This window comes from Mizuhopecten yessoensis, unplaced genomic scaffold, assembly GCF_002113885.1.
Source record: "Mizuhopecten yessoensis strain PY_sf001 unplaced genomic scaffold, ASM211388v2 scaffold9847, whole genome shotgun sequence".
NCBI lineage: Eukaryota > Metazoa > Mollusca > Bivalvia > Pectinida > Pectinidae > Mizuhopecten > Mizuhopecten yessoensis.
Genome location: NW_018408252.1, coordinates 255555 through 282456, shown reverse-complemented (window position 1 = coordinate 282456; position 26902 = coordinate 255555). Strand labels below are relative to the sequence as shown.

Genomic DNA, 26902 nt, shown 5'->3' with positions numbered 1-26902 from the left:
TTACCAGATAGAATTTATCATGATGACCAGGATTATAACATTTATATGGTATTACTATGTTGAATTCAGTGTCCAATTCCGGACATTGATTCTATATGGTATGCTGCACAGAGCCGACTTAATAACCAAGCTTATAAAGCATACAATCCCTAATACCCACCCACAACCACCAACATCAGGCAATCTGTCCGACACAGATGCAATTTGTACATATATATAGTCACACGAAGGAATTCATCATCCTTTCATAAAATGCTGTTTAAGATGTTGGTCGGTAGGCTAACATTTCTATTCAGAAGTGTTATAAGTTCTTACCAGAAAATTGTTTTTGTAAATAACAAATTCAGTGTTCTCATAAAACCCCGGTTGTCGGCAAAAGTATCCTTCTATTCATCAACTTAGAACTAGCGACTTTTTCGGAATATGGATAGACAAACATTAAAACATATAAACATTCAGCTGGTCATTCAAAGTCAATTACCAGTTTCATTTAACTTAGTGAGAACAGTGCACATCAGTTCAAAAAGTTCATCGAACAGGCAGATCAGTGTTGTCAAAAACAGATCGGTGACGTCATAATGGTGGTCACCAGATCTAGACCTGTATTCTAGTGTCACAACATATATAACATTCTCTATGTAGTGCAACAGGAGGAGGCAGAGCAAGAGTATCAATAGAAATGTTAGAATCCTGATGGCCTACACTGTTGACAGGTAGTAAACTGTTGAGGATCCAAACAACACTGCCAAAAACTCTAACAAGTGGAATTTTTGTTTTACTGGCATTTGAATACATTACCTTATGAAAGCTTATAGAGCTTAGAAATGATGAAAAAAATCAACAGAGTTTTGAAAGTGAAACTGCAAGACGGTCCAAAACCACAAATATATAATTTTCCTTATAAATCAGTAATACCTCCAGTCACACTAACGAAAACAAAGTTTTATCTGTAACAGGATCCCTCAGAATCTGAGGCCTTCAGTCATTATCTTTCCTCAATGAACAGTAGCAGGTCTCCTTGTTTTATTTTTAATTCCACAGACAAATTATGCATGGCATGAATTGACATCTGTACAAGTTATGAGTTCACTAACAGTGATTTTTTTTGCTCAGTTTTACTGCCGAATACAGGCTATTTCCCCTGGCTAAAAAGTGCCTTATTTTCCCAAAATGACCCAAAACTGAGGAATATACTCCCAATTTTAATACAAATAATGTAAAATTTAGGTAACAAAAACACTGACTAACAAACCACTGACTAAGAACTGCCAAAGGTAAATAATACACAATTATTTTAAGACCTTGTCAAAAGGACAAAGACAAATGTCCCCTTGACAACAGTCAATGCGAAATATGTCGGTCCAACGGACATGTCCGGTAAAAACTACTGCCGGTCTTGCAATCACCCTTTGTATTTCGCATGGACTGTCAAACTAGTCATACACTGCCTCAAACAGCAGACTGGGACTCCCATACTGGCAAACATACTAGTTGTCATGGCCAACTGTGATGGCAAGTTTCGGCACAAGTTTTGCTTTCATTTTAATTGATCTTACACACTGAAGATGAAACAAACACATGATGACATAAGCTACCGACGTTGTAATTGTTACAATATTTTAAGTCTCTCTGTCTAATGAGGGTTTGTAGTTAATCACCATGACAACCATTAGATAATCATCATAAGGACCAGCCACACCAACAGAGGGCCGATAAAAAATGTTTCCCACTCATCAGACATGACTCGATAGTCGTAAATGGACATTTTTTTCTGGTTTTATACAGAAACTAAAACTCTCAGAATTTATGACATCAATGATCCAATCAATCAATCGTACAAGATAATTCTCCGTTCTATAAACAGTGTTATTGACAATTCCTGAAAACATCTGTCGTTCCTCTAATTTTCAGTAGTTTTTTAATAAAAAAAATCATATTTTTTAGTTGTTATGCAATAAACTGGCTAAAACAATTACAGATTGTTTGACATAGCAGATATCTGCTTGCATTTATCATGTAATAATAGGCCCATACACTGATGACAAATACAATTAAGAAGAAATGTCAAATTGTGTGTTGCATTGTCTTGCAATATAGGCCCCTCGCAACTATACTTCGAGGCTGAGATTATATGTTAGTGACACTGGTTGTCCTGTAACACGCCCGTCCTGACTACTCTGAGCCTGAGATTATATGTTAGTGACACTGGTTGTCCTGTAACATGCCCCTCCTGACTACTCTGAGCCTGAGATTATATAGTGACCCTGGTTGTCCTGTAACAAGCCCCTCCTGACTACTCTGAGCCTGAGATTATATAGTGACACTGGTTGTCCTGTAACAAGCCCCTCCTGACTACTCTGAGCCTGAGATTATATAGTGACACTGGTTGTCCTGTAACAAGCCCCTCCTGACTACTCTGAGCCTGAGATTATATGTTAGTGACACTGGTTGTCCTGTAACACGCCCCTCCTGACTACTCTGAGCCTGAGATTATATAGTGACACTGGTTGTCCTGTAACAAGCCCCTCCTGACTACTCTGAGCCTGAGATTATATAGTGACACTGGTTGTCCTGTAACAAGCCCCTCCTGACTACTCTGAGCCTGAGATTATATAGTGACACTGGTTGTCCTGTAACAAGCCCCTCCTGACTACTCTGAGCCTGAGATTATATAGTGACACTGGTTGTCCTGTAACAAGCCCCTCCTGACTACTCTGAGCCTGAGATTATATAGTGACACTGGTTGTCCTGTAACACGCCCCTCCTGACTACTCTGAGCCTGAGATTATATGTTAGTGACACTGGTTGTCCTGTAACACGCCCCTCCTGACTACTCTGAGCCTGAGATTATATGTTAGTGACACTGGTTGTCCTGTAACAAGCCCCTCCTGACTACTCTGAGCCTGAGATTATATGTTAGTGACACTGGTTGTCCTGTAACACGCCCCTCCTGACTACTCTGAGCCTGAGATTATATGTTAGTGACACTGGTTGTCCTGTAACACGCCCCTCCTGACTACTCTGAGCCTGAGATTATATGTTAGTGACACTGGTTGTCCTGTAACACGCCCCTCCTGACTACTCTGAGCCTGAGATTATATGTTAGTGACACTGGTTGTCCTGTAACACGCCCCTCCTGACTACTCTGAGCCTGAGATTATATGTTAGTGACACTGGTTGTCCTGTAACACGCCCCTCCTGACTACTCTGAGCCTGAGATTATATGTTAGTGACACTGGTTGTCCTGTAACACGCCCCTCCTGACTACTCTGAGCCTGAGATTATATAGTGACACTGGTTGTCCTGTAACACGCCCCTCCTGACTACTCTGAGCCTGAGATTATATAGTGACTCTGGTTGTCCTGTCACAAGCCCCTCCTGACTACTCTGAGCCTGAGATAATGTGTTAGTGACCCTGGTTGTCATGCAATATAAGCCCATCACTGATCCAGATAATATAAATAATATAATGGTCCCTGGTCCCCAGGCTTATTACAGGATAAATATGGTGTTTTAGGATAACTGATGATTTTGCCTCAGCAACCACCATTATTGATAGCTTAGCAATTACCTCATCATATACAAGAACAGGAATACTCAGTTCAATAGTTACATGTTACCGTTGAACATCATCAAATTGACTGCATGAACTGTATGTCGAAGTGAAATATACAAGGATTAATATATAACAGATTTCGAAATGACTTCAAATTCCCAATTAAACATTGATGGCTTAAAGCAGACTGTTACAGAAACTTTAAGATGTTTTAGCAATACATGCACCCAATACCATCAAACCTAGAATTGTCAGGTAAAGTCTGAACTTCAATATTCCCCCTAATGATCAACATGTATGTGTGTGCCCTCCCTGACAAAAAGATCAGTCCAGAAGACAGGTACACCAACAGATTGTGATAACTCTACCAGATTTCATTGAAATGAAGATGAAAACTTATAGAGGAACTAAAAAGGGCAATAACTCTGTCAAAATAACTAGAAAATGTCTGTAAGACATAAATGCCCCCGCTCATGGATGGGACGGGACGCGGCGCGGCGGGACAGGATGGGACGGGATGGGACAGGATGGGACGGGACGGGACGCGGCGTGACAGGATGGGACAGGATGGGACGGGACGGGACACGGCGCGACATGATGGGACAGGATGGGACGGGACGGGACGCGGCGCGACAGGATGGGACGGGACAAACATGGGTAACACAATATGCTCACCCATTTTATGGCGGTGGCATAATAATGGGATCACTGAATTTCTGATACACATGCATGTATATCTGTAGACAATAGCCTAGTTAAATTGAACCAATTTTCAAGTAAATCTATTTAAAAGTTAAGTTCAAATAGTCTAGACCATAATCTGAAGTCAGATAGGCAAGCTGATTCCATTAACACATTTACCCCTAAGACACATTTGAACTCCTCCAATTCAAAGGTTGGAATAGTTCATTATAAAATTTCAGGGGGGAATGAGTTAACACTGCCACCTATAGCAAAAATGTTTTCTTCACTGGTCACAAAACAAATGAATGAAACTTATCTAAATGAAACGTTGAGGCTTAACATTACACACTTCTGATTCTGATACACAACATCAATACCACAACACAGACATAACACAGAACCAATGTCAACATACATGATGGCGTTTCTACATCTTCTGCCGACGTCGACATCTTGTGAAGAAAATGCTGATACGTCTTCTAACACGGTAACCAATGAGAATGCTGCACCGTTGCACACAGCCACAATAGAATTACGTAATAAAACAAGCTCCTCGAGGAATAAAAACCAATATCCTTTCCACATCAGGTTCGGGCAACGTGGCTTTCCACTGGACGGTCGATGAGTTCATTAGAAGGATGGTTCTGAGAGTACGCTGTCAGCCTGACACAGACCAACTTAGTGTGTTTGAGTATTGAATATTTTCATTCATGACGCAGTTCACAACCAATGTTTATAGGAATGGGTCAGCATCTCGCCTACGGCCAACGCAGGGTCAATATTGTCTGAAGGCATGCACTTAAATGTATAGTGGTCAACAATTGACTATAGGATTCCACTAATATGTTTGGGGTCAACATCTGAATGAAGGCATTGATAGTAAACATTCACTTATAGCTATGGGTCAATGCCCAACTGAAGATGTCTACTTATAACGCAATGGCATGGTCAACATTTGATTATCAGCGTCCACTTTTGGGTTCAACATATGACTCTTAGTGTCCACTTACAGTGCACCGGTCAACAACTGACTCAAGGCATTGATTAAAATCACCAGTTATTGAGGTGTGTCAACATCTGTCTGTAGGTGTCCACACGATAAAGTCAACATTTGACCGTAAATATCCACTTAAACCTATGTGACAACATTCGACCGTAAACATCCACTTAAACCTATGTGACAACATTTGACCGTAAATATCCACTTAAACCTATGTGACAACATTTGACCGTAAATATCCACTAAAACCTATGTGACAACATTTGACCGTAGGCCACCACTTATACACACGTCATCATGAGCATAATAAAGCATCAATTTCTATGAACACATAAACTAACGTCCACCTACATAAAGACAAGATAAAGATATAGGGTTCCATATACAGTATAATAAGTTGACAGGTCCAGTGATCCTCTTTGGCCACTTAATTAAAATATATACCGTAAGTGTGACTTATACTATTTTTCAAACAGTTCGTTACATAGGAATATGTATCACAATATCACTACACCATTACAACCTGACAATATATATAATACTATCACAGAGCTTAACCATAGTTAATGACCAAAGACACCCCACATCAAATGAATCAATAACACAGCTATTATCAAATCTCAATTATTTGTGGAAATATGACATTTCCCTGGGAACACCTAATGTAGGTTGTCAGCCTACGTTACGTAACGTTCTATATATAGACGTCAATCCACCACTACAGAGCAGGATCATCAATAATCCATGATATCTAGGATGTTCAATAATCACGTACTCATAGCTCTGAAATTGAAGAGTTTCCGAGACTCGGCATAAAATCTCCCGTCGCCACAATCACCTATCACACACAGTTATATAGTAGACACGTGAATCCGAAACTGTGAGAGATCTGTGCCTTGGCCGTTATCCACCATCAATGTTCAATGTTTGTGTAGGTATATATTATCTTCACCAGCAGTATTTATGTAATGGTTGGCTGAATACCCGTAACTACGTAGTGCTAACCTCACTGTGTTACTGTTACGAAACAGTTCTTTGACAAACGCCTACACTCACGACCGACGGCACGTACACATGACATGGTCCTACAGCATCTTGTGCAGTCGTTACTTGTTACGGGGAAAAATCAATAAACAGAATAGAATAGTATTATGGAGAAACAAAAAAAAATGTGGTTTCAACATTTTCCTCTTTTTTTTTCGTTGGCATGATTGTCATAGATTTCTGACTGTGACATATAAATCCATCTCATAAATATAAATAATCATGTAGGTTCATATAATGGATATTCTAAACTTATTATGTATCTATCAGAATTTCATAGTCTGATAGGTCCATTAAAACAGTAAATATATACATGATGGTAGCTGACACAGGACAGCACAATATATCATGGGCATCACGTGAAATATTAATAATGTTTGAACAGCATTAACTTGACACATTCTATTCTGAATTTCTATTGACTGATAGCTGGTTACAACCTATATATTGAATTAATGTCAAAATATCTGTTTACAATCACGAATGCTGAACGGAAATAATAGCTGCAAATAGTATTATTCAATATTCAATATTTACAGTATTTGTTCTATGCCCGAACATAAATTGCCCACTCTATAAACAATTTCGGACAGCCATGTTGATTGTCTATATTTCATATTACTGAACATTATTGTCGATTAAAGCAATTTCCAGAAACATTAACCTTTTCAGCATAAACACGTACAGGCTGGTGAGATTCAGGAATAAACCCGGTCCCGTTCTGTACTCTCACTCAAAGGATTACGTCCCTGGGGTTTGTTTGTGTTTTACGTCCTATTAACAACTATGGTCATTTAAGGACATGTATAAGGTTTTGGTGGTGTAGGAAAGCCGGTTATCTCGGAGAAAAACCACCGACTTACGATCAGTACCTGGCGACTGCCCCACGTAGGCCTCGAACCCGCGACCCAGCGGTGGAGGGCTAGTGGTAGTAGAATGTCAGACGCCTTAACCACTTGGCCACCGCGGCCCCTTATATATAGTTATTTCTCTTGGGCTTGGAACAAGTAACCTGGGAAAGGCATGGTCATATATATAGCAAATGGCAGTCAAATATAACCGGGACCGAAAAGTACTTGTCAACATCAAATACAAATATTTGAAATTAATGCCTTCTGGTGAAATTCTCTTGGCACTTTGCACATTACATCGACGGAATCATATTTTGATTCTGGTGCAGAAATTATTATAATTGCCATCGGGACAAATTTCCTAAATACTTTATTTTTTATGTTTATTTTTACGTTTACACTAATGCTTTGCACCACACTAAAGGGTTTAATTAATCATTTGACAATAGTGAAATACATTTAAATATTTAATCCAAATTTATTAAATTTTCTGTTTTTTCTTCTGTCTTAAACAACAATACAACACTGTTAGGATCCCACTTAAATTAAGTGTTGTTGTGTTGATGAAAGACCACACAACACTTTCCACAATAGTTGACAACTATCGTATTTGTCTCCAGATAGTAGCTTGAATTCTAACCCTTCCTAATGATAATCAGCTCTCTGAACAGTCTCCAATGGGAAACCTACCTTTAGGGACCCAAAGCTTCTCAGCAAAGAATATTATTCTATAGATTTTTTTTGGTCAAATACCCAGGTTTTAAGACTTGAGTATTTCAATCTCTGGCCATATATTGGTCTTTTAAAGTAGATTCAAACTACGAATACTGACAAGAAATTACAATCAGCATACAAAATTAAGTTGCTGATAAATCTCCTCATAAGAATTAACTCATTCACCCCTGAAACTTTATAATGAACTATTCCAACCATTGATTTGGAAGAGTTCAACTGTGTCTTTAGGGGTGAATGAACTAAGATCCTGATTTGATTTGGTGTGCATAATGAGTATTTATGATGAAGCAGTGGGTTCAGAGACACATGTTACATTGATATCAGCCCCTGTGCCCCTCCCCTTAGCAAACAGAGGATATTGCTCTATAATAAAATAAGTGCCCCTATGATAATTGATACTGCTCGGCCTAGTTTTACAGCCTAGTTTTACAGCTGGCCTTTATGGCCCAGTTTTCCACAGTATTCTCACACCATGTCTCTGGCACATGATTAAGTAGGTGATAGTAATTAGCAGTTATGCAAATGACCAATTGTAATGATACCAGAATGGGTATTGGAAATTTAGGCCAAACGAAAAAAATACATGTTTCCAATGACAAAACATGCTACTTCTTTTTTGTGTAAACCTTTTTTTATACCACTAGGATGATGTTATATTTCAAAATGAAAATACTTGACAATTCCACTGTGACTTTTCACACACACAGTGACCTCCCCTTAGCTTCATTTTGGAGGTTTTGTGTTTTATGTCCTATTAACAGCTATGATCAATTAAGGACATGCCAGTTTTTTGTATTGGAGGAAAGCTGGAGTTCCCAGACAAAAACCACCGAACGACGACCAGTATCTGGCGACTGCCCGACGTAGGTCTCGAACTCGCGACCCAGTGGTGGAGAGCTAGAGCTAGTGCATTTTGGAGGTACAGTACCACCATTGACCCAGTAACACAGAAGTAAGAGCGACAGTATAACAATCAAAGGTTCAGGGTTCAAATACTGGTCTCCAGGCACTATATTTATTCTCTCTAGAAAAATCAAAAATTTCCTTTACATTCCAAGTGATTTTGACTCAGAGTGTGTTAATTTTTAAGTGCGATCCTAATGTATAAATACAGTTCAATTAATTTTACAATTTCACAAATCACTTAAAATACAGCCTAACTGTATTTTTTAATATATAATTGTATTTTCATTGAAAATCCTTCCCTTTCAATTTATTTAAAAAGTTAGTTATTTTGAAAATAGTTTATTAGAAATATTGGTCGATTTGAAACATTATGAAGGGCAATTTTATGGTGACATATAGATAGTTGTTTGTATACTGTTGAAATCCAGCTGCATTATCTACCAATAGCCCTTATTTTATAAAAAAATATATAAATAACAAACATATTTGTTAATTTCCTTGGCCTAAACACATTCACCACAGCAGAGCTAAGGGACAGTACAATATTTAAACACTATATGAAACTTGTCTGCTGATAATTTTTTTATCAAGCCCTGTGTTAGTACTGAGCGTAGTTGACTTACTACCTCAATGTTTCCTAACACCAGATAATTGTGAGGATGGACATCTCCGCACAATGAAACCAACACCTTTTTATGGTAATCGGGGAAACATCACAGCTGATGATGACTAAAAGCACCATGAAGGACACTAAATATGAGTATGAATAAAACATGTCACCCTTTTTCGGTAAATCCCTGAGGAACAAGTTGTTCATGTTGGTGCTATATTTCAATACAAGAAACCTCCCTCATCCTTACACAAATTTCCTTGAAATTCCCAGAGCAGACTTTGAGACTACCGATCACATTATTTGGCCTATTTGTTCAAAAATCTTTTCTTTTTTTAAAGTATTTTAATATTCTTTATAATTTTATGTAAAAGTACCTTAATCTGAAATGAAAACTTGTATAAATTTTCCCAAAAGTATGTACAATCCAACCTGAAAGTTGAACTTGATGACACTACCTAAAACTTTGAGTGAAAACTAAATCAATACAACATTTAGTGTTTAAAATGTATAAATAACAACTGAAGATTAAGTGGAAATATTTCGACTACCATAATCATTAACGAATTTGAAAACTTTGGTCAACAACTTAAAGGAACCATCATGACATTGAGATTTGTAGGATTATCACCAGCTCTACAGATATGTTAGTATTTTAGCCAGTATTAGTGCTAGCTGATTGATGTAATGGGTTGTGCACGACAGATTCTCCAGGAGTAATTACCGAAGTAAAGGTGGGAACTGATGCAATGACCTGGTTTTGGTACATCTGTTCGGCCCCCCATCAAAGATATATACCTGCGTATCAAATTTGGGAACTCTCCAGATAAAACAATTACAAGAATTATGCCCCGCATAATCATTTGAAATAGAAGGACGGCCTGAATACTGATGGAATATGGACAGAGCGCAATTTGGGAACTCTCCAGATAAAACAATACAAGAAATATGCCCTGCATAATCATTTGAAATAGAAGGACGGCCTGAATACTGATGGAATATGGACAGAACGCAATTTGGGAACTCTCCAGATAAAACAATACAAAAAGTATGCCCTGCATAATCATTTGAAATAGAAGGACGGCCTGAATACTAATGGAATATGGACAGAACGCAAACCTGCTGTTTCCTGATCAGGCAGTGCTATTGTGGGGATATAACATAAAGTTACACACTGATTAAACAAGACTCCCACAGACCTGATGATGGTAATAATTATAGATCAATTTATCGTGTTTATTTTCGGTAGATTTAAACATGTAATTGACATAAACAAACACAGGTTGCCATGGCGACTGCTCTAATGTGGATATATAATATTGACACTGACTTGTCATTGTAAGCTAATTTAGGACGTGATCTGATCCTCTTCCTTTAGACCTTCGCATACAACACCAGTCAGAACCCATCGATTTGTCCTAGAGTTAAAATATATCAGCTGGCCACTAATTATCCAGTTGAGCATGGCTTGTCATCAAAATCTGCGATTATAGCTCGAGGCGGGAATCTTGAGAAAAATTGTATTAATTCTGATTTCACCAATCCTTTGCAGACACAATTTGTGGGAATTGCATGTTTCTCGTTGATTTCATGTTTTTTTTTCATTTACAAGATTTAGGTATGATATTTGGTAATTTGTGACTCAAATAGAACACTTCTCGATGGCTGTAATAAGGAATTGTTAAAAAACATTCTCAAGATGCAATTATGCAAAGCTTAAATTGTTGACAGAATAATTTGTTCTCTAATGTTTTCGAACCAATTATAAGCCTTCAATGGACTATGTGATCATATTAAACTATTTGATGTCAACATATTGAATTTGATAAAAGTGTACTTAATTATTGGACATAACAATAGCTATTTATCATATGACAAAAACATGATTTTTTTTATGTCAACCTAACAAAGCTTTAAGAAATAATTCTGATCTCCAATTACGACAGAACCTGAGGAGGTTTGACCGGAGTTTAACCTCCCAATATCTCCCTATAGCGAAAGCTAAGAGGAAGCTAAATATTTTATTAATTAATCAATTAATAGATAATACTCCTTCTTTTATTTCCAGGTACGGTAATTGTAATGTATAAATCAGAATATTTTCCTTGGAACATTCATTATTCACTAGCTAGTTTTTCTGAGTTTAATTAATTTACAACATTAACACTAGCATTGATAAACATCATCAGTTTATTTCATTTACTGTAAATCTTTAAATTTCTTGAGATGAACGTTATTATTTTTATTCATGAAAAGAGGATTTTGAAATCTGAAGTTCTTTTTATCTTGGTAGAGACTCATTATCATGAAAACTTTTAGAACTCAGATTTATACCATGAGTTTAAAGGCTCCAAGCTGTCCTGTGACTAGAAGAAGGAACATGTGGGAGAAAAGCAACACAAGTTACATTACAGAAGAAACTAGTGGATGGTGATTCCAGTAGAACTCCCCTCCACCACACACACCCTCAATCTATGTTTGGAATATAAGTCAGATACTGGCTACATACAAACCTACACTGTAACACAACACAAACTTCCTAGTATAAATGTGACACTAAGGCACACCAAATTTGTTCATCACTTCTTGTTACGTTTATTTCCCAGCATGAAAATCAAATATTGTTGGGACCATGAGATCGATACCCTCAACACAAAAGATAACATGTCCCTGCATAGAGGGTTGCAGTATATTTGACTTTCATTCACTAATCCATTCATTTCTTATGATTCTATATCCAACATTCAGGTGATCTAATATAATAATGCTTCAACTGTGTCTGATATATTTATCTACAGAAATATATGAGATTATATAAACAATTAAAAATCTCTTGGACATATACATGCAACACACTAAGTTAACACACTAACCAGGTTAACCCATTTACCAGGTTAAATCACACTTACCACACTAACCATACCGTTAAGACACCATCCCACTGAACACTTGTACAGGACCCATGCTACCTCCACTAACAATCACTTGGTCAGCTGTACCAGTAAGTGACCAGGTAGAACATTGACCATCTGACCAGGCTGTGTACCAACAACAACTGATCAAGCTAGGATCACTTGGAGCTTCATTGGTCAAAAACACATCAATATATTGGAAATCAGATGATTTCCTCCAATCTGATTTCCTCCAATCTCCTAACTCACGCAATTCTAACTGAGCTAAGCATTCCAGGAACTTGAGGATCCCTGTCCCACTGTTAAAACAGCTAGTTTCTTAGCCCAGCCAAACTACAGTTAAAGTAAACTGCCCTCTATCTCATTTTGGATGTAACTGTAATTGGGCTGGGCCAGGAAACGTATACGTACTGCAGCTGTTTTAGCAGTGGAATTCTAAAGTGTATATTGCCTGCAATTGGACAGAGATCCTTAAAGTATCACTATAATAGTTATAATCATACAGAAAAGTTCTACTTGAAAGCACTCACTTCATCTTGGAGAATTTTCCCTTACATAGAAAGTCAAGCAAAATAACATTTTTCTGACTTAAGAGTTACTTCCCTTGTCAAGTTATTGTCATTCGTTTTGACTGACTAAAAAAAAAAGTTACTTCCCTTGTCAAGGTATCCATCCCTCATTTTTATAATGTGGATATGTAATTTGAAGAAAGCTACACTGGTTAAGTATAGGATGGAGTTTTGAATAAGTCCCAAGTTTGATCCCAGTTGCTTTTGCCTATCTTAATTTTTTGTTTTTAAATACTCCAATTTCAACCAACTTTTATTTTGTAAAACACATCACAAGACATTGATATACCTTGATAGAAAATATATTAAACAAATATTTATAATAACAACATTGGAATAGTAAGTTTAATTTCACCTGTCATGGTACACTTAACTTTAAGTAACCTGAAGTTCTCATGGATAATTTCTGCTGTATTTACCCCAAATCACTGTAAAAATCACTTCATTTATTTTTACGATATCATACTTTTCAGTTTTTATGTGTGATATTTTCCCAAATACACAAAGCAAAGGCCTTCATGGAAAAGAGGTAGAAATATATCTCTGCCCTAGTTTCCTATGGTAGTTCTTTACCAACGAACACAATTGATCAATTACGAAGTTTTTTCTGTACTATACTACACTGAGGTAAAGAAAGAGTTCAAAAACTTTCATCCTTCTGCATCAAAGCATACAAATATTTTTGAAGAATAAAAACTTTTTCCTCCTGTACTTACCATGCAGAAAAATCTCAAACAGCACATTTTTTGTTTCTGTGTAAAAAGAAATGTCCAGAGAGTCTGGAGGAAGATCCCTGACTGCTGCATATATAACATGTACCAGCTAGCTGTAAGGCCTACATCATCTCGGACCAACCAAACACCGGGAGGATGGCAGAGCATGTATGTGTATATATACCCGATGGCTCGTACAATCCTACAATCCGCAATGCTAGGTAAATATGTCCGACAAGAAGGACTCAATTCCATTTCCAATAATCAATCCAATTTATTCCCAGGTTCCCATGTGAGGTATCGCTACATAGATCATATCAATGATTGGAAGGTCAGTTCTGTCAGCTGGTATTTACGAACTTGTGTATACATAATAAATATACACAATTAACCCAAAATACATACTGAGTACCTATTGTACCACATAAAAATATATATCCAAACCAATAAACCAGTTCAGTGATATTGTAAGTTATTGACTTGTCAAGTAAGACAATATATGTCTTGTCTTGTAAAAAAAATATATATGAAAAAATGGAGAAAAAAAACAAATAAGACAAAAAGTCTGTTGTCAAGATATAGAGACTCAATTCTCTGTAGTCTTATACATCAGCCAAGATTTAGAAAAGATCTTCCTTGTCACAGTTTAGTTTGGGTGGCTGGGTGGCGCAGTGAATAATGCACTTGTCTATCACCAAGGCGGGCCGGGGTTCGATTTCCGGATCGGACGTGAAAAGGTATGAGGGTCACAAGCCCAACCACATGAGTTTTCTCCAACCCCCGTGCCCAAACATCCAGGTCAACGAGAGTGATTAATACAAGTTTCATAATTGTTGTAAAATAAACAAAATTTATAATATAGTCCAGCTATATTAGAAGAGATGGAGAGACCCCCTTCTGTATAATCTTTTATATCATACAAATTACCCCTGACAAAATATGACTGGAGAAATACGTTACCCCAAACAAATTCGACTGAGAATTAGTTTCCTCCAGATGACTTGAATAAAGTTAGCACAGACGAAATAAGGCTGAAAATGAAGTAACTCCCCCCGACAAAATATGGCTGAAAATCAAGTAACTTCAGACAAAATATGGCTGAAAATCAAGTTACCAAAGACAAAATACAGTTGAGAATTATCATAAATTGGCATAAAACTAACCCCAATGGCTAAAGGCTAAAATAATGTAACCAGTCACCAAGGCTGATACTTCTATAATTTGCTGGGATTCATCTAATGTTCCATGTACCCACAAACTTGATTTCCTGCAGGGACAAAGTCGAGAAGAAGCTGAAATAGACTTAAGTCTCCATTATTAAAGATGGTGTGACCTTGAACGAAACAGTAATGTAATTGCCATGATTGTTCCAGATCTATCCCTCTATGCTAATGGATACCAGCATGTTGGAAATTAGTTCTATGAAAAATTGGCTCCCTTGTAGCCTGGAATTCTCATTTGCTAAGCACTAGGTCAAGGCAACATGGATACAATGTATTAAGCTCAGCCTAATTTAGTTATAAATTGACTGGGAAAGACTTGAAATGACTTTAAAACATATTTGAGGATGTGATATTTTTTTTCTGTTTTCAACCAGAGATTGTAACCAAATTACAATTTTTTCAGAGGCGATATGTTGTATGTTACCTTATGTAATGTGTATGCTGGGACTATTACTTGAACTGTTATAAGTTACAAATAAAAAGTACATAATTCAATAACAAATTCCTGATCTTTGAGCTCTTCAGATTATTACAATAACGGCAATATGTTCCACTTATTTGGTTTTCCATCGTAAACTATTTCTGTTGGCTAATATTTCGACATGGATTTCAAAATCCTCTTGGTTGCTTGGTTTTAAATCAAATGGAATAAAATGCAGTGCAAAAAGTCTAAAATAAATATTCACTTTGAAATTGGAAGAATTTCTTTAGATATTAATATATTTTTTCTTATCATATTTTGTGGAGATCATGCGTAAATAGATTTGTAAACATTATCAACCTCACATAGGTTTTATATGGGATAAATATACATAAAACCTGCAGCCTTTTGCCCTTGGGTCTGATTTAGGTAGCTCGAGGCCAATCTGGGATCTCCGATTAGAAAAACAGTCATATTATACCTTTAAATATAAACTGAGAATGGAACTTGAAACATTGATACGTTCTGTAAAACAAGACATATTACCAGCATCAAAAACAGATTTCTAGTCTCCGCAAAAAACGGCACGTCTGATGTAATTGTGATTTATCTCCCTTTAATTCGATCAAGTTTGATTGGCTCCGTCGGTAACAGAATAATCTATGATCATGTACCACCATGTTATCCTCTGTATAACAGCAGATAACTGATATATGTTAGCCTACAAAATTACAAAGTAAGCAAAATTAGTATTGATTATTTCTTTTACAAGGGACATTAATTCAATAATGCTAGAACTTGTTTAATAAATCTGGATCAGCTGACAACAGTCTTGAACTTTCGAAAGGGACAAACCAAACACAACTTGCTCAAAATTTACAATACTGAATTAGAGGCATATTTATCCAGCAATAAGCCCATGCCTGGTAATAAGCCCAGTAAATGTCTATTTCTGTTCGACAGAATTGCCAACAAATGCTATATGTCATTGTCCTGTTATAAGCCCGGACCCCTATTCTGAGTCAAAAATTAAGTTGCGACTCTCAGGGCTTATTGAAGAATAAATACTTTAACTCATTCACCCCTGATATCTCAAAATGAACTTTTCCAACCTTTGAATTGGAAGAGTTCAAATGTGTCTTCAGGGGTGAATGAAATAAACAATGCAACATTTTGTCTTGATCGTTCCACTTCGTACAGATCACATTTCAATCATGTATTTACTTATGATGTTTTTGTGGAATATTTCTAATATTTGGAATATATTGTAATATTTATTTAGATATTTATTCTAGTGATTTATAAGCAGCTGTTTAAACATTGCTGTGATATCACAGGTAGATGACCTTGTCAAACCAATGGTGCAGAATTAGCCAATCAATATCTACCTAATTACCTGTGGGACACTTACTAGTGATTAAAACTATGCTTCTTCACCCATTCACTCATTCACCCCTGATATTTCATAATGAACTATTCCAACCTTTGCATTGGAAGAGTTCAAATGTGTCTTCAGGGGTAAATGAGTTAAATAAACACACTACGTTAGAAAAGAACAATACCACAAAACTCTATCCGATGCCAAAATCAGCCCTTTGCTCTTTGTTCAATACAAATTAATAATCGTAGGTAACTTGATCATACGACAGAGAATGTCACGGAATGATTCAATTTCAATCAGCATGCATCCATGTGCACTTTCAGCTGTATCTCAAATGCAAACCATGCCTAAATATGTGAATCTGATGAAATGAAACAGACATTTCAGTTCAGGATTGACAAATAGCTAAAGACAAGAACAATCCAGTAAGCTATCGTATCAGCCCATCCCAAACATAGAAACCAGTTACATCATTATGTATATTGGCCATATCCACTGATACAGCACTATTAGCTCTGAACAAATCTGCCCAGTAAAAAACTGCTTATGGCTGTTTTCTTGGCATTTTCACCCCAGGATTTTTCACCGCAGGGTGAAATCACGGATTCAAAACATAAATTTTACAAATCTCTATTCAGTGAATAATATAGGCTCAATCAAGGTCCAATCAAAACCTAATATAATCAACAAATTTTTTATGATTAACATCTTTTTTTTTTAATTTTCAAAAGTTTGAAATATAGAATCTTGGGTGAGGACAAAATTCCCGTATGGTTGCAACATCCAGAGAAAATGCTGATGGGAGAGACTTTGCTCAGGACATGATTTGATGTCTTGTGATTGTGACCTTCAGCTATTATGACATCATCGATTCAACGAGTCATTGAGAAGTCATAATTTTTTAAATCATTTCTTCTACTTCTGAAGAAGCATTTCGGACGTAACTTGAATCAGTCATTGACTTTCACCCGTGAAGGTCATAATTTTAATGATCTATCAATTGACTGTAATTTTAAATCCCTACACCAGCTGAAGTCATATATGACCATGCATGTGCCCACAGATGTTGGGGCCACTTTGAACAGGGGTGACAAAAGCATTATATACTGCACAAAAACATAATTGTATCTCCAATGTCCTCTGATAGGACAACTGAACCAATCTTAAAACAGGTTTTGAGAAAATTAAACCCTGAACATATCTCATTTACATGTGTCTGATCAATATCCAAAAAATATTTGAATTCATGTGAAATTAAGTCTCCAAGGAAATTAACATGAAAATCTGTATTTCCCAGAATCCCTGTTTAGGTACCTACCTATATCTAAGATCAGTGCTATCAAATGGACAGAACTATCCATACTTAGTATGTTATCAGTGAAAGTATGCTTTCGCTGGCATAAAATGACATCACACCATAAAAATGGCTAACATATCGATCAATATTTACGACAGGTAGGTGACGATTTCAAAGGGAAAAGCACATCAAATATTTGATACCGCAGCTAGATAAGTAAAGAACTGTTATGCAAGAATGCAGCCGAGATATAGCCCTCTTTGACAGCTTGTAGTTCTATTTATGGATATCAGACACATTGCAGCAGATGTGTAACGTCCTTATTACAGGTAAGAAATATCCCTACAGGTGTTTACATCAGGTACTTCTATATAATATATATCTAGCCCTGTATCATCCCCACAGGGAGCGGACTTGACATTAACAGGTGTGCTGTGCTTACCTGACAGTATGGGGTGAGGCCTGAGCCTGATGTTCTGGAGTGTGGCTTGACCTTTTTGACCTGGGCCTCGATTCAGCAGCTGCAACCACTGTCGTCCTGGGAGCTACAATCCAAGATGCAGAATTTGATGAGGCTTGTGATGTCATAAGCTTGCGTTCTAAAGACAACGGCATCAGTTTCTGCCAGATAAATTCTTCATCATTACAGAGTCCAGCTGTAACGCACGCTGGTAGCTCTTTAGAAAGCGAACAGCTCAATTATTTCCTGGTTTTAATAAATACAGCACAAAAATAGCCAGGCGATCACGCCACGTTTGCTATGGTGACTAAATGCAGTTTGCTTTCAGAATTCCTACTCCGATATCAGCGACAATTCTACAATCCAATATTTTTTCCTCCAACAGAAATCACAGCTTGTTGATTGATTTTACTGTTTTGTGTATACAGTTGATTTTGTCATCATGCATCTGTAATATGAAGTAAAATTTCCTGGAGTAACACCTTTTCATTTCCCATCAGAATATGTCAGTGTTAATTCCTAGATAACAAACTGCACTGGCTTATAAGAAATATCCCAGAAATCCAGTTACGTGCAACTTAGATCCTAAAATAATCCATCAGCTGATTTTCAAATCACATATCCTTTGATAAAATACATCCAATTGTTGAGATTTTTCATCTGTGATGAAATTTTGACTCTTGGCTTGTTGTCTTATTGGAAATTTTGACTCTTGGCTTGTTGTCTTATTGCAGTAATGGTATAAATGTTCTTGCAGTGTGTTGTCCAAATCTGTGCGTCTCCTTGTGATCAAGTGATGTTTTGGATCAATTAGACATAGGGTGACCGGCTCTGTCTGTCTGTGCCGGAGCCATACAGGGTTTGTCTGTCTGACGGTGGGGAGGTGGTCTGTTAGTAATGTACTGGAGAATGGTCTGACAATTCCTTTAACAATCAATCAATATATCCCTCCTCTCAGCCGATTGCAACCTGCCAGACAAAAGAGAGAAAAGATACGGCCGTCATTAATGATTTCAATATTAAAACATTGTCCCATAGCCCCTGATATCAATAAATGTATTGTGCTGGTAAATTAACACAACCTATTACAATAACATAACAAATAAACTGTATACCGGGAAACTTCGGCCAAGTCAAACTTTAACCCTTCACTGGTATAAGCCATATTTGCCCAATGTTGATTGCCTTTCACCGTTTGAAATGACTTTATTAAGTATCTTGTGTTTTAATATTTTCTCTCAGGATATATTCGACCTCGTTATGGAGCGACAAAAATGGCAAAAGTTAAACTTCAGCAAGAATTTCCTAGTTTACATATCAGCTGTTCTAGTATGATTATTCTTTCCAAGAAATCTATACCCACTCTGACAATATTTTCTGAAATCTAACTTAAACGAGACATCACAGAAAAGAAATGATCTTAGGAAGGATCAAAAAATTATAATTGTATAGAGCAACTTAACTCATTCACCCCTGAAGACACATTTTAACTCTTCCAAATCAAAGGTTGGAATAGTTCATTATGAAATTTCAGGGGTGAATGAGTTGAGAAACATTGAAACATGAACTTACATCAGGGGTAATGTTCATGAAATGCATTAAAGTTTCAATAGTCTATCAAGAAATAATGGCACAAGCTCTATTTTGCAGTTAGAAAGAATTTGTTTTTTAAATAAATCTCAAACAAGAGTCGATATTTTCAAAGATGACATGACAATTGGTTAAGAAAGAAATCTGTAGAATGATGACACTAAAATATTCCCGCGTTTCGAAGTAATAATGGGAATTATTTGTCTTGTCGGTACATATTAGTCAGGGGTGGAATTACGGGTGGACTGAGTCAGGTCTGGTCAGCCAATCAGAGTGTTGGCACGTGCATTGTCGTGGGAGTCGATGGTACGCGGGTAGGTACGTCACTTTTCTAGCACGTCGGTCGCAGTAACACGTCATAATTTTTGTTTTGTACTCTGAATAATTTTCAAGCATAGGTTTAAAGAAGTTTTGAAGTTAAGATTAGGTTCAGGTCAGTTTTGTTTGTGTTTCCGTATGGCAGTGTTAGAAGCAGTACAGTTTTTGTAAAATCCCAGAATTTTTGAAGCCTAATGCATTCAGGTCTGGTGCACCTCCTGTAGTCCCAGAAGGGATTCAGGTAAGGTGGCTCGCTGGGTTTCTTTTCAGAGAAATATTTTTGATATCTGCTATACGGATAGGATTTTTATAATGTATGAGAAGGAAAACTTGGAAAAGGATGCGAAAATATTGTGTTAAGGGTGTATGGTTGTACATGTAATAGGCAAATGTTGTGCAACACTCATTAAACTCTGTCTACTGCACGCGACAGGCTAGTCAGGCAAACGTACAGATGTGTTTGTTGTTTTCTGACGTAGAATAATAGAGAAGACCAAATTCTCTTTAGAGTATCAGTGACCTTGTACGTGTGAGTGTATGACAACCAGCACCATTCAGCAACAAGGTGTAGATTTGTGAACTTTTTGTGCTTGAAGATATATACCGGTTTTGACTCTAAATATCTGGGAAAATGTGTGTTGAATCTCTAAAAACATTTTAGGTATTGCTTCATGATCAAATCAACATTTGCATTTGTGTCCTTAAGTGAATGTGCTATAACTTTATCTGAATTCAAGTCTGTGTTTGGTTTTCTTGAAAATCCAATTTGCAGGCCTAGGAAACTGTTTCCTAGGGGAAATGATACAACCCTATCAACTTTTTTTTTCTTCTTAAATTCTGCAACTGCATCACTAGACTGTTGAAGTGAAAATTCAATACAGTTCACCGAAACCAATTCAATACAATTTTTAACAATACATGTACTGATAAAACGCTCCATGTATTGGCTTTCATATATTTTCTGTGTCTTCAAGAATAGCCAACATACAGTTCTGAGTATGAATGAACAGATGTATATTGACAAAACAATTTGTTTCTAACAGAGGAATATTGTGTTGAAATTGATTAATAAATCTTGAAATTCATATCTTCTGAGCTATATGTTCTACTAGCTCTTGACATAAAGAAAATGATTTCCTTATCTTAAATACGAAAAGTAATCATTACTTGCTTCCGGAATTGAAAAAAAAAATCACCACCATTGGGGAAAAAAAAAATCTTTTCTTTTTAAACAGATTGCAATATGTTACGTATACCCAGCAACAGTACAATGTGTATTTGTGGAAGGAATCTGGATTTGTCAAACATTGTTCATGAATGTCAGCATTATTGAATTTTTCTTGGAACGACAATAAAATGTATTGAACATTTTGTGCTATGGAATACTTTAGAACTCTTGAGAACTGCTCTGCTGTCTGCTATTGTTTACATTTGATGCAGAGTCCAGCATCGATGAAGTGCTTTGATTTCAGTGGAAGATAACAGCGAATTGAGTCAAACGTGTGTTTGCGATAAACCATGCTACATAAAAAGTAATATTGCGTGATTTACAACAATTATAATTATGATGTTAATTTTTTCATTTAGAGATCCCTGTCTCACTACAGCGAAACACTAGAGAGTTCCACTGTAGTTTTCCTTACATAGAGTGACCTCCCCTTAATTTTGTTTTCAATATAATTGTAGATTGGCTAGGAAAGGTACAATACTGACTATGGTTTGGTTTTTGGTTAAGTATTGTTTAACGTCCTATCAACAGCTATGGTCATTTAAGGACGGCCTCCCCTGTGTGCAAGATGCATGTGTGTAGTGTATGCATGTGTGTTTTGGGACGCTGCGATATGTTCGTGTTTGTCTCCTTGTGATAGCGCGGAACTGATGCCGACTTTATAGTGCTACCCCACTAAAACACACTGCCGAAGACACCCAGCAGGACACCCCACACAGTCACATTATACTGACAACGGGGGAACCAGTCGTCCTTCTCCTAAATTGCTGAGCGTTAAGCAGGAGTAGAAACTACCATTTTTACAGACTCTGGTATGTCTTGGCCAGGGGACAGAACCCAAAGTCTTCCTCAAAGGGGCGAACGCTCAACTACAGGCCAAAAGTGAGGCATTGTCAAGGGAGACATTAGGAAGAAGAAAGTCGTTTAGAAACAAGAGAAAAGATAAGATCCCAAATTTAGTCACCTCTTACGATCATGCAATGGGGGCAGCAGGTACAATTCTTATGCCCTACCTGCAGGGACCTCAATATGTAGCGACAGTATAAGGATACTTGGGTTCAAATCATGGTCCAATCATGTAGTATTCTTTCACTCAGAATACTGTTATTTTTTATTTATTATTACTTTTCATAAAAGTTCAACAAATTATTTTTTACTTTTCAGAAATGATTCACTAAATTTGACTATATATATAGTCATGGTAATTTCGGTTTTTTTTTGTTTTTTTCAGTGTATAATTTTTCAAACCTTGTATTGGTAGTGGAACACTGGGATCAGTAATTAAAAAACAAAAGACAAAAGAAACATCATTTTTTTTTTTTTTTTTTGAAAATATTTTTAATGATGTCCATTTTTAAGCATAAATTGGGTTCTATTATGTCATATTCAAAGTCAGTACAGTACGTGTGACATAAAAGACGACCACCCTCTCCCCCATCAACTTATTTAATAAGTCACAGTTAAAAACGTTCAGTTAAAAAGCGGTGTCAGTATTTCTCATCAAAAACAGATAACGAGAAAAGGAGAAGCTTTGCGTGTTTGCAAACACTGAGTGAATCATCCAAAAAGGCTCAATACAATGAAGTGATGTAATCTTTTCTGCTGCAAGTCCATTAGGAACAGAGAAAATGGGCCAAAAGTATATACTATAAAACATCCCATGAAAAATTTATGATTTGCCAATTATTATCAGGGGATAAATAAAACTTGCCAGCACATTTTGTATTTATGTAATGTACCTCAGTATATCAGCCAATGTCAGGGTTGGTAGGCTATGGCCACTATAGATGTTTCATGATGATGTGTGCCAGTTTTTTGTCCAATCAGAAGTAAGCAGCCCTTTCTTCATTTGTCTACAGACTGACAGAGTTTTAATAATAATAAATAATAATTTGAGGTTCTTATATACCGCTTTATCACCACCTAATTCGTAGGTCGCCTCAAAGCGGTATTATCCTTGGTTATAGGGCCTTTGCAACTAGCCAATATCTTTCTCAACTCCCTGGGGAGCATATAGCCGGTGCTGCCATTTTGGCGCTAACAGCTAGCATTCTACAATTCTAAAGCGCTGCCCAACCACATACTCATTTACAGCTGAGTAGACTGGAACAAGCGGAGTAAAGTATCTTGCTCAAAGATACAACACAGTGCTGTGCCGTGAGTCAAACCCGTAACCCTTCCGTCACTAGCCCAGCGTCCTACCACTTGACTACCGTGCCTCCATTATTTATCCTGAATAATATCAGGACTAGTGTACTCTTCTCTTAGCATAATGGCATCCTAAGTCAAACCTGTTCATTTATTTTGTCTGAATATTGGTAAAAAATAGAAACATTTGTATGTGTACAGTAAAACCTCAATATAACGCTCCTTGTTCCATTTGCCACCTTGCATACTGCCAACATATTTCAACTAAAGCTGCATTTTCTCGTTTTGATGTTTCCCTCAAATTATCGCCATACCACTTTGTATTGCCAATTTTGTTTGTTTGTTTGTGTTTTACGTCCTATTAACAGATATGGTCATTTAAGGACGTGCCAGGTCTTGGTGGTGGAGGAAAGCTGGAGTTCCCGGAGAAAAACTACTGACCTACAGCCAGTACCTGGCGACTGCCCCACGTAGGCCTTGAACCTGCAACCCAGTGGTGGAGGGCTTGTGGTAGCAGAATGTCAGACGCCTTAGCCACTTGGCCGCTGTGGCCTCTTCTTATATCAAATATCTCTGCACATATAATGGCAGTATATGGAAGTTTTACTGTAAATATATATATATTCCTCCCTATAGTAAATATATTATGCTCCAGACAGTCAAAACATGATCATCAATTCCTGATGCTGACCTTCAAGTGGAAATCCCAACAAACCATCTCCTCATTTTTTACCGTCCTATTTTTTACTTTCCTACATTTTGCCTTTTTTTGCTCAAATTCAATTAACTCATTGTGAACTCTGGTATTTTAGATTATCATTTTGTCAAATTGGGATCATTGCAAGCACCTTTCAGACAATTATATATATTCCCATATGCAAATTCTACTACATGAACAATTTGAAAGGTAAACAAGTAATGGCACTCGATACACTGTTTATGTCTGTGAATTAAGTTATTTTAAATAGCTCAAGTAAACAAACATAAATGAAGACAGGACCGTGTGAGCAAACGTGTACCATTGCGTAAGACTGGTGTATAAATGCAAAATGTAGCCACTAATCCTTATATCAGAATTAACCCTTTCACCCCTATGTAACTGTAGTAGACTCTACTATGCACTGATATGGATGAGTCCATTATGGTCTACAGTGGTGAAACGGTTTATAGCTGCAACGGTATTTACTTCCCCAATAACTTCCTAGTTTTTTTTTGTCAGATTAAGAATTATATGCATTTTTCATGTAGAAATGCAATTTATCTGAAGCTATTAAAAGAACAGCTAATTAATTCTACGGCTTAGAGAATTAACACAATATTTCAAGTGGATTCTAAAGCTGTTTTCGCTCATTTCTCATTAAATGTTGTAACGTTTTATGTAATTTTCACATAAAAATAGCAATTTAACAATTTTACTAATAAAAACCACCGTATCATTTTTTGTAACAAGGTAACCATTTAAGTAATGCTAAAAGCATCATGTTGTGTTTAAAGAATGGTTAGTTTCTTTTTTCAAAATAATGTGAAGAAAAAAAGGAAATTATAAGCATTGTTTTTCATTTTTTGGAGCTGATGTCTTGTCTTTAAACAAGAAACATGAAATCGTGTATTTGATTAAGACATTTATATTACAAAGGATTTGTTTCAACTATTTCCTAAAAGTCTCAGTAAGCCGACAAATCTATGACCAAATGGTCCCTAATGACAGGTGATGAGGAAAACGCTAAATTTCATTGGAAATACAAACTCATATTGATATAAATTATATCTGACACAGAAAAAAATCTGCTCTGGGCTGCAGTTCCAGCAAGAGTTATTAACGAGATCTGTCGCTTTACTCCCAATTATTGATGAGGTTTCAGTTTTTTGGATCAGTTTTCCGTATTGTCATATATGATATTTATGATTTTGCCTACATGCAGTTCCCCGTGGCTTCCACTGTTAGCCATATTGAATCGTCCCAGGTCTGTAACACATGACAACAAATTGTTTCATATTTGTATCATGATGACAGTATCTAACCGTATTTACCCAGCAATAAGCCCATGCCTGGTAATAAGCCCAGTCAAATCTATTGCAGTTTAGTAAAAATTCAAACAAATGCTATTTCATTGTGCTGCTATAAGGCCCCCCTCCCCTCTACTTTGAGTGAGAGATTAATGTGTTTGTTCCCTGGGCTTATTGAAGGATGTATAAGGTAACTAAATGATGTCCAATTCTTAAGGCAGATTTATTACACATCCATTTTACTAAAGATCAATATTTAATACATTTTTGTGTAAGCTCATTATAAATTATTGGATCACAAGGCATAAAATGAAAATTCAATATATGGAATGACTTAAACAAGTTTAGGTAAAATACAGTAAAGAACACTAACATTCCGTTTATGAATATGAATGTGTTTTCTAGATTATTGGAGCCCAGATATAGAAGGTATCTTTGTATCTGAATAAGAAACATCCTTCATGAAAGATTAAAAAAAATCATAAGATGAATATTTTATCCCTTTTTAGGATTTGTAGTTCAATCTTGTTTCAAATGTCAACAAGTAAAACGGGTTTATCTGCATCCGACCCTCGATTTTATTTCCAACCACCATCACGTTTCATCGGAGTGGGGCCATTAATGGAAGGTGATATTAGAATGCTGTGTAAAGAACGATAAAGTACACTACCCTTGATAACATTGAATCATGACACTTTTATGACATTAGGGAAGACCCAAGGTTTTAACATGGCAAACATGTAGTGTTTGAATATGTTACATAAGGCTGATAAATGTGAAACTGCATTTATTGAATTGGTAATCCAATATGGCTGTAATCGAGACTGACAGCAGATTTATACCAGGGTGAGTATTGTGGTGTGGATGTTACGTAATACAACAGGCCTCTCGTTACAGAAACTAAGGTTATGATGAAAAAATTCAAAGCATTATTTTTTTGTGTTATTTTTTAATCATATTATCATCTTTATAAGTGAATATGATTACCTGCAAAAAATAGTGCACACCAGAAAAGACTGCCCTTCACCGGTAAAATCCATTATATAATGTGCGTAATATTAATTTCTGTCCCTTCATCTTAGAAATATTGTGTATAATGTAAGCTGAATACTTAATATATATATATATATACTGTCATGATAAAATTTGCCTTTATAACAAAGGGCAAAAGTCCAGCGGGGTCAAATGTTTCTTAGTGTTTACATTATGCACAAATATCCTACCTCAGCCGACAATACCCAGGTGGTTT

The 26902-nt window shown here is 36.5% G+C and overlaps 1 protein-coding gene across 7 annotated transcripts in view; it reads right to left on the bottom strand.

Annotated features, from left to right (window-relative positions):
- Nucleotides 1-26902, bottom strand: part of LOC110458821 (tripartite motif-containing protein 2-like) — a 117646-nt gene that overhangs the window by 17711 nt on the left and 73033 nt on the right. For 5 of the 7 annotated variants that reach the window (XM_021510751.1, XM_021510748.1, XM_021510747.1 and 2 more), the window contains one exon: nt 18345-19331. Coding sequence is in view for 1 of the 7 variants with exons in the window: in XM_021510746.1 (XP_021366421.1) it covers nt 4656-4692 (37 nt within the window). In the remaining 6 variants the exon portion in view is untranslated. Of the gene's footprint in view, nt 1-4655; nt 4849-13583; nt 13673-18344; nt 19332-26902 lie in introns of those variants that run through there. The other 2 variants (XM_021510753.1, XM_021510746.1) reach the window with 2 other exon arrangements.